This window comes from Symphodus melops (genome assembly GCF_947650265.1).
Source record: "Symphodus melops genome assembly, chromosome: 21".
Lineage (NCBI taxonomy): Eukaryota > Metazoa > Chordata > Actinopteri > Labriformes > Labridae > Symphodus > Symphodus melops.
The window spans coordinates 5711761-5727954 of record NC_136711.1 but is presented as its reverse complement, the minus strand read 5'-3'; the positions used below and the strand labels follow the sequence as shown (position 1 = coordinate 5727954).

The following is a 16194-nucleotide window of genomic DNA, read 5'->3' as shown; positions in this document are numbered from 1 at the left end:
AAAGGATTATCTTATCTGATCTTACAAGCCTGCAACAGTTGAATCCTGTTAAGACTCAAAAGGCCAAATTCAGAAAAGGATTTTTGGAAAAGAGCATGACACTTCAGTACCACTAAAGATAACTGTGACTTTTCCACTGAAATAAACAGGTTTCTATTTCTTATAAGAAAAAACAAATCATGATAAAAACTTAGATTTAGCCTCTCCTTACTTTGCCTTTAAGACAACCCTCTGGGCCGATGAGGTTGTCAAATATGTGCTTGGCCACATGGGCGTCCACAGCTGACAGCGGGTCATCCAGGAGGTAGACATCAGCATCGCTGTACAGAGCTCGGGCCAGACTCACCCTCTGCCTCTGCCCACCAGAGAGGTTGATGCCCTGCAGGGTCCAGACACAACGTTAAACTATGCGAGTACTTTTAGTTTTCAATGAAACAAAGAAAAACAAACTGAGAGTAATGTCTGAAAATGAAAATCAGAAAAGACATTAAATGTCTTAAGCTTGAACTTTGATGACAAGTAAAAGAAGAGTTGCTGACAGAAAAAACATAAGAAAGCTGATTTGGTAAAACATAAAGAGCACATAAGAGCTTCTCTTTCGAACCTTCTCGCCTATTTCAGTCATGTCTCCTCCGGGCAGGACTTCCAGGTCAGGAGTTAAGGCACAGGCGTTCATAACACAACAGTACTTTTGGTCATCGAAGGGTCTCCCAAACAGGATGTTGTCCCGCAGGGTGGCATTCTGTATCCAGGCCTGCTGGGGTACGTACGCCACTGAGCCCTGAGGAGAGAGGAAAAAAACACGTCCTGTAAGTTTTGGTGTTTCAAGTATGTATTGTCTTTATGTTTATCTTACAAAATTCTTGTCACAGTTTTTTTTAATGCCCTCATATTCCAAAAGATTACAACTAGACACTAGTATAGTGTAGTACAGTATAATGTAAAGTGCAAGAAGCACAGGCAGACAGTGGGTGGTTATAGAGAACGGGATAACTTACTCGAATAGAAACCTCTCCTTCCAGTTTCTCCATTTCCCCCAGCAGTGCAGAGATCAAGGAGGACTTGCCGCAGCCAACATGGCCGACCACAGCTAGCAGGGAGCCCTGGGGCACCATCACGTTAATGCTACAAACAAGAAGACAGCATCAACATGTTTTCGGGATCACCTCAGGGACATGCATGACAGACGTGTGACAAGTGCAAACAAGGAGTATATTGGGCTTTTCAAGACATACTTGTGCAGAACTGGAGGATCTTCTTTGGCCCAGGTGAATTTCCCGTTGACAACTGTCAGTGAAAAATCTGTCCAAACACAAAAATCACAAGATTTAGTTTTCTGCAGCTTTTGAAAAAGTAATAGTGTGCATTTCTGAACTATTAGTCATCCTAAAGGTCTTGAGTAACTGGGTGAAAGGTTGATGCTTTGTAACATCAAAGAATTATGACAATGCCGGTTTTCTTCATCTGTTAAGCTGTGTTGATGAAGCAAGAAAACAAAAGAAAAAAAAAAAACGCCTTCTCTTTGTCAAAGGAGGGGTCGTGTTCTGATTCACCTGTGGGTGTGTTTTTTCTGTCAACTGAATTTGGGTCCAACTCATCATGACTCAGGAAATTTTGGATTCGCTTCAGTGACACGCTGGCCTGCAATGCAGAAATAAACACAAAGGTACTGTAAACAAACCCACGCAGAGAAGGAAGGGAAAGAAAAGGAAACAAGGAACACTTCCTACCTGTACCAAACTGCTGATGACTTGGGGAAGCATGTTGAGTGGAAACCTGAGGATGTTAAAAAGGGACAGCGACACAAAGGCCTTCTCTGCATCCAGGATGTTATTCTCATCAACACTCACGTACACGGCAAATGTTGTCAAGGCAACCTGGAGACACACCAGCAAACAGGCCCCTCAGACAACATGGTCCATCAATTTACTGGAGAGATGAACAGCAGACTCCTCTGTGAAATCTAAACACACTCAAACATGACTCAGCAGTTATACCGAGTTTTTAAATCTTTTACAAACGCTAGTCTTTGAATGAAAAGGCGTTACTGATCCAACAAATAAAAGACGACGCACTACAACCAACAGATCTATCTAGGTTTGATATATATACGATCTAAGCAGTACACAGACATGTGACTGTAAAACCTAAAGCAGAGAAAATATCTGATGTGGAAACTGCAAAAAAAAAGAAAGAAAAAAAAGATGAATTTGTTCCCTCTGACTAACCCAATAGTTCCCCCTTGGTCGTCATGGAAATCTGGCGCAGACAATTACGGCTCTAAATAACACAAAACTAACAGACCTCCTGGGGCAGGTCATGCTTTTCACCAAGTTTATCATCTGGGTCAGGAAACAGGCAGCCGGCTGATGAAGCCCGTTGCTATGGTATCTGCTTGTCCAGTCTTGCTCTGCAGTAAATGATGCCTGACTTTTCTGTTCTGTTGTGAAGTGAAGTTATCAAGTATCCTGGTCAGTCAAGGGTCAACTGACTTTTTAAAGATTCGGACTTTGGGCCTTTCATACCTTTATTATTAATGGTGGATAGAGTCAGGAATCAGGGAGTAAGGGAGAGGGGGGTGGGGGGGGGGGGATTGCGTGCAGAAAAGAAACCACAGGTTGGACTCCTGCTTTGAGGTCTGTAGCCTTTCGATATGGGGTGTGCAAACCAACCAAACATTGATCTAAGAAATAATATTAGTCGTTATATCAAAGCCCCAAAAACCCCATATCAGCCCTGTTCCTGATAGCAGTTTTTAAACTTTGATGTCTAACAGCGGTGGTACATTTTTCTTTGATATCACAGCAGCGATAAATGAAGTGTACTGGGTTATTTCCTGTTTCTTATTAGCAAACTATTTGTTTGTGGCAGCTTTTGGTTAAAAATATGATTGAAGTTTCCTCTTAAAGCTTTGTTTTTTGCAGAACTTTTCAATATTATTGGTCATTAAAATAATGGAGATTTGATCATTTTAAGAACAGGATGTATCATGTAAAAGCAAGAGACAGGGAAACTATATAAATGTCATTCCAACCTTCTTGTTGAGACTCCGCCTCTGAGCCACAGATGTCATTCATTCAGCCTTGATGGATTTGTTGGGTCTTACATTCAACAATCCAATCATGCTTAAAGCCATTTTAAAGCCGAGTTTAAATCCTAATTCCTTCCTTTTTCTTTTAAGATATCTGGGTTTGGAGTCATGTGCACTCAGCATACCAGGAAAGGGGCACTGGTCCAGGCCATGGTGGACAGTGCTCCCAGGTAGGCCGTCTTGCGCAACACGTTGAGCTCCTTCTGTCGGATAGCCAGGACCTTTTCTTTGAAGGAGTTCTCCCAGGCGTACAGCTTCAGGACTTTGATGCCGTTCAGGATCTCATTCATGAGTTTGATACGAGAGTCCTTGTACTGCATCTGCTCCACCTGAGAGAGAAGAAGAGGGGAAGAAAAATGTATCTTGACACGTCAGTTAACACATTTAATGACTTCCTGTCTTTTTTAGATGAAATTAAGAGTTAATTAAAAAATAGTTACTTGTCAAATCAAAACCGCAAATGAAGAAGACGTAGGCCTCCGATAAACATACAAAAGCATTTTTCACAAAAAGTGGGTTGTGTATTGTGTTCTTGAACTGAAGTCAGGTGACTTCAAGGGATTTCTTCATGGCGCATCAAGCAAGCTCAAGCAGCAAGATTAGAAACATTCTCTCAAACATTCATTCAATTTTCTTCATTAAACTCTGGTGATCAGCTGATTAGGGGCGTAAAAACCCCAACTGGTCATTTCAGTGCGATCGCTGTGACCCTCCTCAACCCTGTTCACCTCCATCCAGCTCAATTCAGATACAGACTCGGAAAGCCCTTTACTGTCACCATTTGTCACTTATTTTGTTTGTTTGTATAATAAAGAGGATTACTGGGGACATAATTCATTTCAGACATTGCAAAGTCATCATCAGACTGTACCTGGTAGGCTCTGGTCTTCATAGCGATGACCGCATTTAAAGGGATCAGCATGATCATGACAGCGACACCAGCCAGCACAGAAGGTCCCAGGTTCTGTCAAATAGAGACAGAAAAACAAAAGTGAGGTGGTTTAAATAAATCTGTGAACATGTGTACAAAATATGAATTTTAAAGTCTGGTCATGATCTTTTATAGTACCATAAATATACCAGTTATAAGACGCTGTATATGTTGGGGTTTCTCAGAGAGAGAAAAAGTTTAAACTGTCTTCCTGCGTGACGATTTGATCATTGAAGTCCAAAACATTCAGTTGTTTTTGCTTTGCAGAGTTTGCACTCCTCCTTGCTTCAGTAATGAAGCTCTAGTGTAAGTTCAGTAAGGAAGACTATAAGTAAGCCACGATTCAGGTCTTTCTCATTCACCCTACCTCACACTATCACATTTCTGCTATCAGTCTGGGCTGTCTTTGGGTTAATTAGCTGTCCTGTCAGCGGACCTCATCTGACCAATGGCACAGCGCTCTTCCCTCATTTTCAGCCTATCATCGTTCTTCTCGCCTTTTAAATAGGATTTTTTCTCGACCCTCGTTTCTTCATGCTGATGTTCGTGTGCCCCTCCACCTCCCCATCCCCGCCATCTTCAGCAGCAGAATCATCATCCATCAATTCTTCATCCCACTCGGTCTCATCAAATCCCCAGCTTCACCGCCACCAGGGTCCGGGCTCCATGGGGGGGATTTATCCTAATGACGCTGAGAATGTCATTCTCCAAACTCATCATCCACCCCATAGAGTCCAAGCGCCAAAGACTTTCTGTCAGCTCACATTTTCATACTATCATTGTAATAAATAATTTTCTTCAGATCATTTGTCTCTCCTGATTGAAGTGTAGTTGATCTCTCAGCCTACAGTGAAAGTCTTTCAATGAAAAATACACTCCACATGTTTCAATCATAGAACAATGTATAACCGTTTTCTGTAAATGCATAATAATGACCTAATGAGGGAGAATAAAAGATGGTCAAATGTAGCACAGCCAGCCTGGTCTGTGTCGCTATGTATCCCAGCACCGCTTACAATCAGCTTGCAATACACAATGAATGGGGATTCATTTTCAGTCGCGTCAGTTCACATGCAGCGGGTCATGGTGTCGGCTGCACTCGTTTTAGTGACAGCTCTTTTAGCGCAACACTATATAGAACACTGCCAAATTTTAGATGACAGATTAGGTATTAAAAGTGCGTCTTATACGCCGGATTATATGGTAATTCTTGAATAATTTGTTCATACCTGCCAGAGGAAATAAAGCGCCAACATGATCTGAAGTGGAGCGGACCACAACATGTTGAGGAAGGTGGTGAGGTCCATGAATCTCTGCGCGTCCACGGACATCAGGTTGACGACCTCTCCCACTGTAGATGAGCGCTTGGCAGCATTCGTTATCACCAGTGCCTGCAGGACGACGACAACACAACAGTTAAAGCCTCTTTCCCTTTAATAATGCAAACTAACATGTGCCACTGGGTTCACTTTATAAACACAAGTAAAAGTTAGGAGAGTTATTGCATGTACAGCGTAACAGCCTTTTCGAAAGAAGTAACGTGCAAACATTGCTTGCATACCTTCCTGTAGATAGCGCCTATGACGGCTGTGCGCACATTCATGCCGGTGACAAAACAGTACTGAAAGTGCCGATGGAGGATGAGTGTCTGCAGGAAGGCTGTGAAGAACATGAGGAAGGCCAGCGCGTAGCCCCACCAATTAGGAACGTCCTTCTCTTTTATGAAAGAGATCAGCATCCTGCAAGAGTGAACAAAGAAGGAAACAGTAATTAACAACACTGAAACGTAGTATTGCTTAATATGTACATGATGTCATCTGAAACACATTGCCCATTGTGTTTCCTTTTGTCAGTGTGTGAAAAGTTATGATGTAGGATCAGGAGATTCACTTTCACTTCCTTCCTTCTTCCTCCTTTTGTTGTCCTCTGTTTTGTCTTCTCAGATCAAATTGTGTTCATGGAAGGTTTTTAAAAATCTTGAGTCTTGAGTTTCAAATATTCACTGGATCAAGCAGAGACTGAAAAATATTACTTTAAGCTTCGAAACCAAGAAGAAAGTTTAGGTTTTATTATTTAAAGGTTCAAATGTCTATAGAAGACCAGACCCAAAAATGTAATATTAGCCAACTTGAAATAAAAATGACCAGAGCCTGAGATGGGATTTCTTGGGTTTTAGGGAGAACATTTTTACAGATATGGAATTATCAGCTGGTGTCTTTCTCCTTCTTATCTACCTCCAACCTTCATGGATAAAAAGATTAACGGATGGTTATAGATATACACAAACATACACTGCAATGATCCCTCAGATGCAGTTCAAGTTAAAGATCTATAATGAAGACGACTTTTTTTATAGTTGAACAAAAGTCAGAATAACAAGAGTGCACTGACACACACATTCTGAAAAGCAAAATTAATGATTCTTAATTGAAAACTATTTAAACATAAATAATACAGTCTAGATAGATAGATACTCTATTGATCCCGAGGGAAATTGAAGTCTAAGCCTGATTGAATAAACAGAGTTCTATTGGCATATTGGAGATAACATTGGCTCATACTGACGGTCACATGATATGCTGATAGTATCGGCTGGCTTTTTTATCAGTAGCACACTAAAAATGACATTGACGTTTTCTGTTACCTGTGAAAAACATTTATCACCGTGTCCATCTGAATGGAAATGTATTTACATTATGATGTTGTCTCCTGAACAACAACAACAGAAGCTACTATATCAAGAAATCCAGCATGCAAACACTGCTCAACATTATGCAAAAAGACATTCTAAAAATAGTTCACAGGAGCACTGAGACAAAGTCGGCCTGTTTAAGTTGGAAATGTGCAAATCTAGTGTAGTAATGCAATCTGTTGTATTATGTAAACTTTACTTGAGGAGCTGAGGGTTGACGAACGTGATGGCATCCTGCAGTAACTTGAAGGCCGAGCCAATCAGAAAGTAGGGTCCGAAGGCTTTGATGAGGCAACGCAGGAAGGATGGCTGGTGGGGAGCAGCTTTCTTATTGGACAGCAACACCTCTACTTCTTCAGGGCTGGTTTCACCTCCTGCAACGTGGTTGGTGGTTGACGGCGGGGGTTTGGAGTATGAAGCCTGACTGGACAGATTCGGATCACTGGAGAATGGGGAGATTGGGAGGTTGTTATGGAGAGAGAGACAGAGAGGTGGGTTAATGACAAAGTTTAGTTGAATGATTAAAGTTGTGTCTTGGTTTGATTGTCACAAAAGGCTTTAACACAGTTCAGTTCAGTCAGGAAGTTAGAAGTCATATCCAGTGTATGTGTCACAGTTTTCTAAACATTCAGCCCTGGACCCCCAAAAAATGGTGCCAGAGAGTGATAACCCCCACTGTCCCTGGACCGTGTGAAGGCATATAACATAGCACATTGTACTGCAAATTTCGTTCTCATGGTAAAATGACAATAAAGACAATTTAATTCAATAGCTACACACACACACACACAGACGTTCCCTGTCAATTTATTTATGAAGCTACAAGCTAACTAAAGTTTGCTAACACTAAAATGCAGGCCACAGGTAACTGCAGCTCGAGCCGAGGACAACTTTGTCCGTCGCCTGAGCTAACCTTCATGTGATCACGAGTCTCCAGCCTTGTCGCAGGAGGAGAGCGGAGGCTTCAGTATGGCGGAGGTGTCACCAAACAGCAGTTTGTTTTGGTTTCATGCTGGTGATCAGGCACTACAGTTCTGTTTACATCTGTCTCAATAGTCTACTGCATGTCCGTTTACATCATATACTTCTGTTCACGTTTCCTTTCATCTGTTTACATGCATGTGCTTTTACGTCTTCCTCCGTCACTGTCCTCTGAATCTAACTCTGTGACTTGTGGTTTTAACTTGTACTAACACTTTACTCTCTGCTCTTCCTTGTATCTAACTTTGTAATTTTGGATTCTAACTTTATACTAACACTCTTGACACTTATTCTTCTTTGACACTTTATTCTTTGTTGACTCTTATCTTGGTTAAATGTTTTAGCATAGTTGCACTGTCGTTCATTTACTGCTCTGTGTGCCCTTGAATTGCCCCCCAGGGACAAAATAAAGTTTTTTTTAATTGAATTGAATACACCTGATCAAAAAGTCTCTCAGTCTCCCTTGATAAGAATGTATTTTTGGGACCTTTTTGACCTGACTGAGTCCATGTCATTTAAAACGAACTTGTTTCTACTCATCAACTGACCTTTTTGATTGATCTACTAGTGATGCTGTCATAAAAAGAAATTTAAATGATTTTTCCTTTAAACATATTTCATGTATGCAGGAAGTCTGAAGAAGAGCATGTTGGCTTGAAACGTCACTTAATAAATCCTTCAAACTGGACCTTCTTGGTGTGCAGATCTTGGTTTTTGTTTTGCTTTCTTTACCTCGTTGTGTTTTTTAGATGGAGCATCCACTGAAGGATGTGTGTGCCTTTTCGGACTTTTTATATTGATGTATTCCAACAATGTGCTCAATAAAGTGCTTGCACAGTTTTTAAGCTTCACTGATAGGTAGTTTGACTCTTACAATTGTTAAACTAAAAAAATGTGTCGCTCAGATTGACAAACCTAAACATTTGTTTGGATTTCCACATAATCGCTCGACTATCCCGTGCCACATTAAGTGTTCTCAGTTAGAAAGAATAGTAAATGGTTGGTTTACCCTTTAACAACATTTAAAAGAGAGTTAATGTTGGTAATGGACTTGAGCTTGTACAGACATTTTTTAGTCTTCTGACTTCTCAAAGTGCCTTTACACCTCAGGTCACACCCATTCACACGTTGACGGTATGTAAAGCTACTGCAAGTTCAAATGTTTGTCAGTAACAGAAGGCAAAGTGGCTTTAGGTCCCGAGGTGCAGTTTCTATGACAACTCTCCACTAAATAAATATCTGCTTGGTTGTGAAGCAACTTGGAATGAACAAACGAATAAATGTGACAGGTCAGTCATACTTTCACGAACCGTGGAAACTGCTACTTTAAATTTCAAATAAGAAGTAACTAATCCTAATAATACACATATACACAATGTTGGGAAAAATTTGCCCAAGGACACATCGGTCGTGGCTGCAGGAGCTGGGAGTCGAATCCAAGACCTTCCAGTTGAGAGACGACTCAACGACAAATGAAGTGACGTTGATCCCTTCCTGCAAAGGAAGGTTTAGCTAACTATACAACCTCTGTTCCAGTTCCAGCTTAACGCACTGGAGTCAGATTCCAGCAGTGAACGTAATTGCCATCTGAAGCTTGACAGAACCACAGTGAAAGAACTCAGCTTAACTCCAAACAGGTTTCTATACCACAAGTGAAAAGGCCTTATCGAGCGCTTCTATATCATTTTACGAGTTGCTCTCAGTGAGAAACACAATGAACCTCAGATGGGGAAACTGCGGTACAGGGGGAGGCAGCGGCGGCGAGGTCACAGCTCTCAAGGCTTGTCGAGTGTGTTTGTCCAGAAATTCCTCTTTCAGCACGACGTGCAACTGAACTCCTGCTCTCAGTGATCAGCAACTACACTTTTCACTTCAGCTTATTTTTCTCTCCAGCATGTGCTTGAACACACTTCAACGGTGGAATGTAATACTGAAACATGAGAAAAGTGACACATTCTGCAGCACACGGAGCAGTGGGTGGGGGAGGGGTATAAAGTCAAACTGAATGTAAGAAAACAAAATGTCTCCATAAACATACAGAAAAGAAGAGCGCAACATCTCCCTCTTTCTTGTTATCATCAGGCGACCACAGTTCACGTACATTTAACCACAATGGTTCAACTTTTAGTTCCTGCTGCTATACCTGCATAAAGCCTTCTTATTATGGTTCCCCTGATGCGACAAGCAGTGAACATACATCTCAGCACTTACACCCATATAGAGAGAGCACTGACCTCTAAAACTACATCCTCTCTACTCTCCGTTCTGACGAGGCCGCGGAAGGTGAAGTTGCTGACTTTGACAAAAGTCACACTTGAATTGTGTAATCCAAAGGCAACAGTTGTTTGGTTGAAACCACTACATTTCATACAGTCAAAAATACTGGAGTAACACTTGTAGAGGCCACTTCCTCTTGTATCTAACCACTTGTCATTTGTGGAGTCACCTGCAGCTGAAATATTGACCATAAATAAGTTCTCTTTCACAAGTTTAGTAACATTAGCTCGAGACTAAAGTCAGAAGCTCTTCAAAGGAATAACTCCAACTTTTATTTAATATTTTATAGAGATATTTATCTTTAGCAGGAACAGCTGATCTTAGTCCGGAAAAAGACTTCAGACAGGAAAAATAGAACTTTAGCAGCCCGAGGAGAAAGAAACAAACAGCACATCCATTTGTTGTGTCCATTTAAAAAAATCCTAAAAGTAATTGAACCCAAACTAATACTGTAATAAACTATTTCAGATGTAAGTCTAAGATACAGCAGCAGAGTATACACACACCTCTGCAGGCTTTACAATTAATCTGTGTTTTCACTATGAAGCCTAAACTCTCATTGACTGTAAACACATTGTATTAATTACTGATTACTTTTTTCTATTAATTTAATTTCATTTGTTGATTTAATTAATCTATTTTAATTAATTCAATCCTTTTAATGATTTAATTTAGAGCCTATCCAATCAGCACATTTTATCGCAGTAATCTGCCGATATCAAAAGATTCTGTCATATAGCATGTCATTTTCCAGTTCCCTCTCTGTGTACATGTGCAGTTACTCTCCAGTGAAGTGACCATCTTGTCTTCAATATCTGTCTTTTCCACAAGTGTTTGAGGACTACATTCAAGAGATCGACACCATAAATGTTTGTGTATATTTATGTCTATCTTTCTCTACAGGTTAAAGCAAGTTCTAAGAAAACACCATGAGAAGCCCCTCAAACTGCAGTATCATTGTGTTAGTGACGCTTACATTAAGGCAGCCATGATTTTAATGTATGTTAATGGATGGTGTAATTATTGACCGTAAAGAACTCCAGTATACAGCACTTCTCCTTTCACTTCCTGATTGGATTTTCTCCCATTAACCCGGGGATATTCCGAAAAAGCCCAGTCATGTCTGGTAAGTGTTTTCACAAATAAGACCTGAAACAAACTGTCTGACCACCCCCCCTCTCTGGAAGGGCGTGGCTGGCTCGAGCTTTCTTGCACCTTTCCCGATTGTTTACTACGCAGAGGAAGGCCGACTGAGAGGGCAGAACAAACATCGAGCTGCGGGAGTGTCACCCACCTGAGGGAGGGGCTACTACTCCCAACACATTTTCTGAAAAGTGGAACAGGCAAGACACAGAGAGGATGGACTTTTCTCATAAGACAGACTAGAAGAGACATATCACTGTATATCGGTATTTCGGATAATACGTAAGCTTCAAGTCCCATTCGTAAATAATTGTCCTCTTCTTTTACAAACATACCTCTTGGCTTTGGACTGCTCCTTCTCCCACTCTTTGAGGAGTTTGGGCACCATCACATTGGAGCTGTCCCGCTTGTTCAGAGACCACAGGTCTTTGACCTCCAGGGGCTTTTTGTAGCCTTTAATGGCCATACTGAGAAAGAGAAAAAGAGAAAGTAATACTTTAAAAAAAGAAACAAACACAGATGTATAAAAACCCCAATACATACTATATCATCTTGAGGTTGTAAGCTTTCCTTTGAATCTATCCTTTGGTTTTTTTCCCCGGTGTGTTTCATTCTCTAACATGAACTAAATACCCTTAATCTTTAAAACAACTCGTAAAATTCTGTTATGTTAATGTTGCTAATCATCATCATGTAGAAGCAGATTTTCTTTCTCCGGAAATTGGCAAAATGTGTTTTCTGGCACAAGGGGAGATTGGATTACAGAAGAAAACAGATAGATGATGCTTTAGTTCCATCAGAAAAAAAGTCTAGCCCTTTTTTGATGAATCAAAACAAATGCAGATAATCAGAGATTTAAGCTAACAGTCATCTGAAACATGGCCTCACAAAATGTGCATTATAGCTTCCCACTCATCTTGTTAAAATTACAAAGAACACTGCAGGAAGTTTAATGAATAATACACAGAAAAGCTGACAAATATTGCCCCTGGTTTTGCCATAGGTCATCACTCAATTCAACTTTAAGCCAATCACGTTCTACCTGCCTCCTGGGAAGCCGTACAACTGCTTCTGAATGAAGCTGCCACAATGTGAACATTAATTAATTATCAAAGAACAACAGAAATGTGCTTTTATTTAGCCTGCTGCAGGCAAGCTCCAAGCCAGCCCGCTAGTTAAGAGTGTTTGTGTAAAGTAAGAGCAGAAATTTCAGTACATGTTTAGTTTTTGTTACTTTCAAAATAATCTCATCTAATAAATATGTTTCTTATCGAGGATTACTGTAATTTCCCTCAGGGGAAATTAGGTGATTACACTCTGAACATGCAATGGACATGCACCGGGGGGCGGCGTGGTTCGGTGGGGGGAAACCCCCAAAGTGCTCAGGAAGTGGTCTGGCACCTCTCCAGACAAACCTTTCAGAATTGGTCCACACCAGGAATTTAACCGATGACCCTCCGCTTCCCAACCCAAGTCCCTACTGACTGAGCTACTGCCGCCCCCCGAATAAAGCTTTCTCTCTAAATGGAAACAAACAAAGCAAACAAGGTGCAAAAGTGCTTCCTCATGCGCAGTGGCTCTAAAGCAGGGATCTCCTTTTAAGGGTGAGAGCTACTTTAAAAAAAAATAAAACAAGTTGCAAGTTGCTTCTACTCCCCTTATTTTTGTTTTGTTTCACAGTGCACATTAATATTATGACATTACTGACACTGCATGTTGTCGACCAGAGCATTGTAATCTTGTTAGATAGATCTAGAGTTGTATTAAGTAGATGCAGTTTGCTATGAGTGAGGTTTTGTTCATTCATTGGGTCGATGCTTTAATTTTCTTTTCTTTCTTTATATTTTGGATTTGCTTGGTGAGCTACTTATTGAGGGCCTGCGAGCTACCGGTAGCTCGCGAGCCCCTTGTTGGAGACCCCTGCTCTAAAGCTCTCCACAGATGTGCCTGAAGTGTCGAGTCACTGACAGCACCAGGCTGATTTAACAGCCAGAGATATAAATAATAGTCATGTCAAAGTCTGATAGACAGACTTTAACAGATTATTGATTTTGGGGGTGGGGTGTGATATCTCTTTTAAACACTGAGCCACAAGTACCACCAGCTGAGTGCAGTGTGCCGCACTTTTGTGTTTAATAGTAGAGTAAGGGCAGAGCGAGACATGTCTCAGTGTTGTTAAATAGCTCCAGTGGAGCTGCCTGCTGCAGTGAGCGATAGTCTTTGCACATGAGATGGTATTTATAATGAGGCTCATTTGCAACGTTCTCTCATTTACATGCATGCAAATGAGACAAAGCACACTCAGGACGCCATCTGCTTTACCGTGTGCACACATTTCCGTTATCTTCTTCTCTCACCGGCGCAGGTTAAGCGGCCACAAAAGAAAGGCAATGCTTCTTGCGGGTCAGGCTCTTTGTCTTACTGAGGAGTGATCAAGCTTGCAACGTAGCCAAGCTTATTCTTAGCCTATAAAGCCTAGCGTGTTAGGTAGGGAACTGTGCAGCCCTGCTGGGTTAATTAAAGATGTAGAGAGGCTTACTGCAGCACTAGTACCTGGTGGGTCATTTTAAGAATAGCTTTGTTGCTTGCGCTAACCACAGCGGCTAAATCTGATAGCATTGGTCGGCGAGCTTGTTTTCGAGATTTAGCGAGGTAAATTGATTGGCTGCAGGCTGAGGATGCTTTGACGACTTGTGTTGACAAAAAATCCTGTTGAATGAAAAATAACTATAGTGATTCTATAGTGATTATGATTATATTACAGAAGATGGATAATCACATTTTATTGATACGTTTTATTAATATGAGAACACGATACTTTCAACATTGGGTTTTTTTTTGGTGCAGTTACAGAGACACGGTGTGAACTCACCTTGTGAACCACCAAAACGTTATGGTGGAGAGAAAACCTGCTGTGGCTTCAGGGCAGGGATTCTGAGAAGAAAATGAAAAATGTGGCATAAAAAAAAAAAGGAGAAGTAGGCCAGAGAGGTTAAACAGGGATAAGGAAGACGTCGTTTTGAGAGCAGCCACAAACAATCGTGCTGTCTGTGTGTGTAAATGAGAGTGTGGCAACTTGAACAAGCCCCAGAGCGCACTCGAGACTTTCAAGCACTCAAACAAGATGTTCACACGCACACGCACACACACACACATGGATGGATGACTCACAGGGTCTGTGACAACACTGGAGAAGAGAGGCGGCTTCTCGTTGAAGCAGCAGAGGATGAGTTCACAGACCACCAGAGCGAAGTAGAAGTAGAACGTGGTGAATCGCAGCTTGTCGGTCACTTCACTCTGAAATGTCAAGTAAGGACACAAAAACATTTACTAAGACTTCAGGCGAACTGTAGTTATATATAACTGAGTTATTTTCCAATACAAGTGTCAAAAAAGTTCTCTTATGTCTGAAAAGACTTGTGTGTAAATGTGAAAGATTGTTCTGTCTCTGTTCAGACAGGACAGCAGAAACCGAGGAGGAACAACATGCATGAAAGGAGCAACAAGCCAGACCTGAACCGAGTCCTTACCCCAGAGGATCAGAGCCTCCATTCAAGAGGCGTTCACAACCACTAGGCCACCAGCGCCCCAGAAAAAGTCTTTTTCTCAGATTTTTCCATCGGCCCCACAAATCCCACATCAGTCAGGCCCCCTAATACGAACCTTCTTACAGGAGGACCGCGTCACTGTGTGCTCGTACTGAGATACACTGAGGGCTTCATGTTCATATTCTGTCATTTTTCTTTCACTAACTGCTTTGTGCTTTATGAATGACATGTGTCCTTGCTATATTTATAATGTTGTCCTTATTCTGTTTGTTATATTACCTGCTGCTGTCTGAACTCCATGAAACAGATGGTGGACCACATAACGTAAAACAGAAACTTGGCTGAACTTTGCACTCTTGTCCTATATGTGAATTTGTGGGATAATTAACTGCCATTGATTTTAACACTGCATACTGTAAATTATTAGGAAAGTATTCAGAGTCTTAACACAGTGAAGTTGGGGGACTACAGCTGGAAATTAGCCGCCAGGGCTAAAGCAGCTCCTGTTAATGTAAAAGGGGATTGTTCATGAAATAATAAACTAAGCAGTTGGGGTTCGATGCCTTGCTCCTGAGCACCTCAGCATTGCTCGGGAAGTGCCCCGACAGCCTCTCCAGCTACCAGACCAACTTCTATACTGTATCTTTGGTCTGCATCTGGAATTGAACCGGCGACCGTACAGGTACCAACACAGCGTCACCTTCAACAGGGAACACGCCTGCAAAGTTAAAAAAATAACTGAAAGCTAATATGAAGTATAGAGTAGTATAGTATAGAGAGTAATATAGTTCAGATTTTTTTTTTTTTTGGGGGGGGTGCACAATACAATGACTGTACCACAGAGCAGAGCTGCGTTGTTCTGTCACTTACAGTTTATTGTGGAAATGACGTCACAGTGTCAACGTGTTAATCAGACTTTATCACTATATTGTGAGTATGAAGGGAACATGCAGCATGATCGGAGTTCTCATCGCCACACTCCTTCTTATCCTCCGTCGCTCACAAACTCCCGGATCAGCTCAACAAATCGGCGGAGCGGTAACACCTTCCCTTCTGCAACACACTTTTATTTCTCTGAATCATATTTTGGACCCACTGTCTGGATCAACGTGATTAGAGCGGCTCAGGTCTGCTGTAGCCCGACTTGACCCAAACACATGGCAGCCCGGATTGCCACCTGCCTCTCTCATACTGTGACCTAGTGAACGGCCCCGAGGCTCGCCGCACACGTGTGCGTCTGCCCGCTGCATGACCGTAAAGCGCTGGTATTATTCTTTAATCAAAACAAGGCCTAAAAAACAAACCACAATATTTGGGGCATTTTTGGAAACAAAAGAAGATTAAAGGTTTTCTTTTCTTTTTTTCCCTTTTTTTTTGGGGGGGGGGGGGGGGGGGGGATTACAGTAAAACAATTAAATGCCTCAAAATGTGCAGCACGAGTTGCACCACAACCACAACTGAAAGTTAGACACACCTTCTGCCACCTGGCATGCACCCGCAGGTCCTATACGTGCAGACCTTCTGCCCACGC

General features: G+C 41.6%; 1 protein-coding gene across 2 annotated transcripts in view; it reads right to left on the bottom strand.

Moving 5' to 3' along the window:
* abcc3 (ATP-binding cassette, sub-family C (CFTR/MRP), member 3) overlaps nucleotides 1–16194 on the bottom strand; it is a 52710-nt gene that overhangs the window by 16760 nt on the left and 19756 nt on the right. For both annotated transcript variants that reach the window (XM_079372542.1, XM_079372541.1), the window contains exons 5-18: nucleotides 14287–14412; nucleotides 13988–14049; nucleotides 11451–11582; nucleotides 6914–7156; nucleotides 5584–5761; nucleotides 5252–5413; nucleotides 3963–4055; nucleotides 3217–3420; nucleotides 1731–1877; nucleotides 1554–1641; nucleotides 1236–1302; nucleotides 999–1125; nucleotides 605–781; nucleotides 212–379 (exon numbers count right to left, since the gene is read on the bottom strand). In XM_079372542.1, the coding sequence (XP_079228668.1) occupies nucleotides 212–379; nucleotides 605–781; nucleotides 999–1125; nucleotides 1236–1302; nucleotides 1554–1641; nucleotides 1731–1877; nucleotides 3217–3420; nucleotides 3963–4055; nucleotides 5252–5413; nucleotides 5584–5761; nucleotides 6914–7156; nucleotides 11451–11582; nucleotides 13988–14049; nucleotides 14287–14412 (1974 nt within the window). The remainder of the gene's footprint in view (nucleotides 1–211; nucleotides 380–604; nucleotides 782–998; nucleotides 1126–1235; nucleotides 1303–1553; nucleotides 1642–1730; nucleotides 1878–3216; nucleotides 3421–3962; nucleotides 4056–5251; nucleotides 5414–5583; nucleotides 5762–6913; nucleotides 7157–11450; nucleotides 11583–13987; nucleotides 14050–14286; nucleotides 14413–16194) is intronic.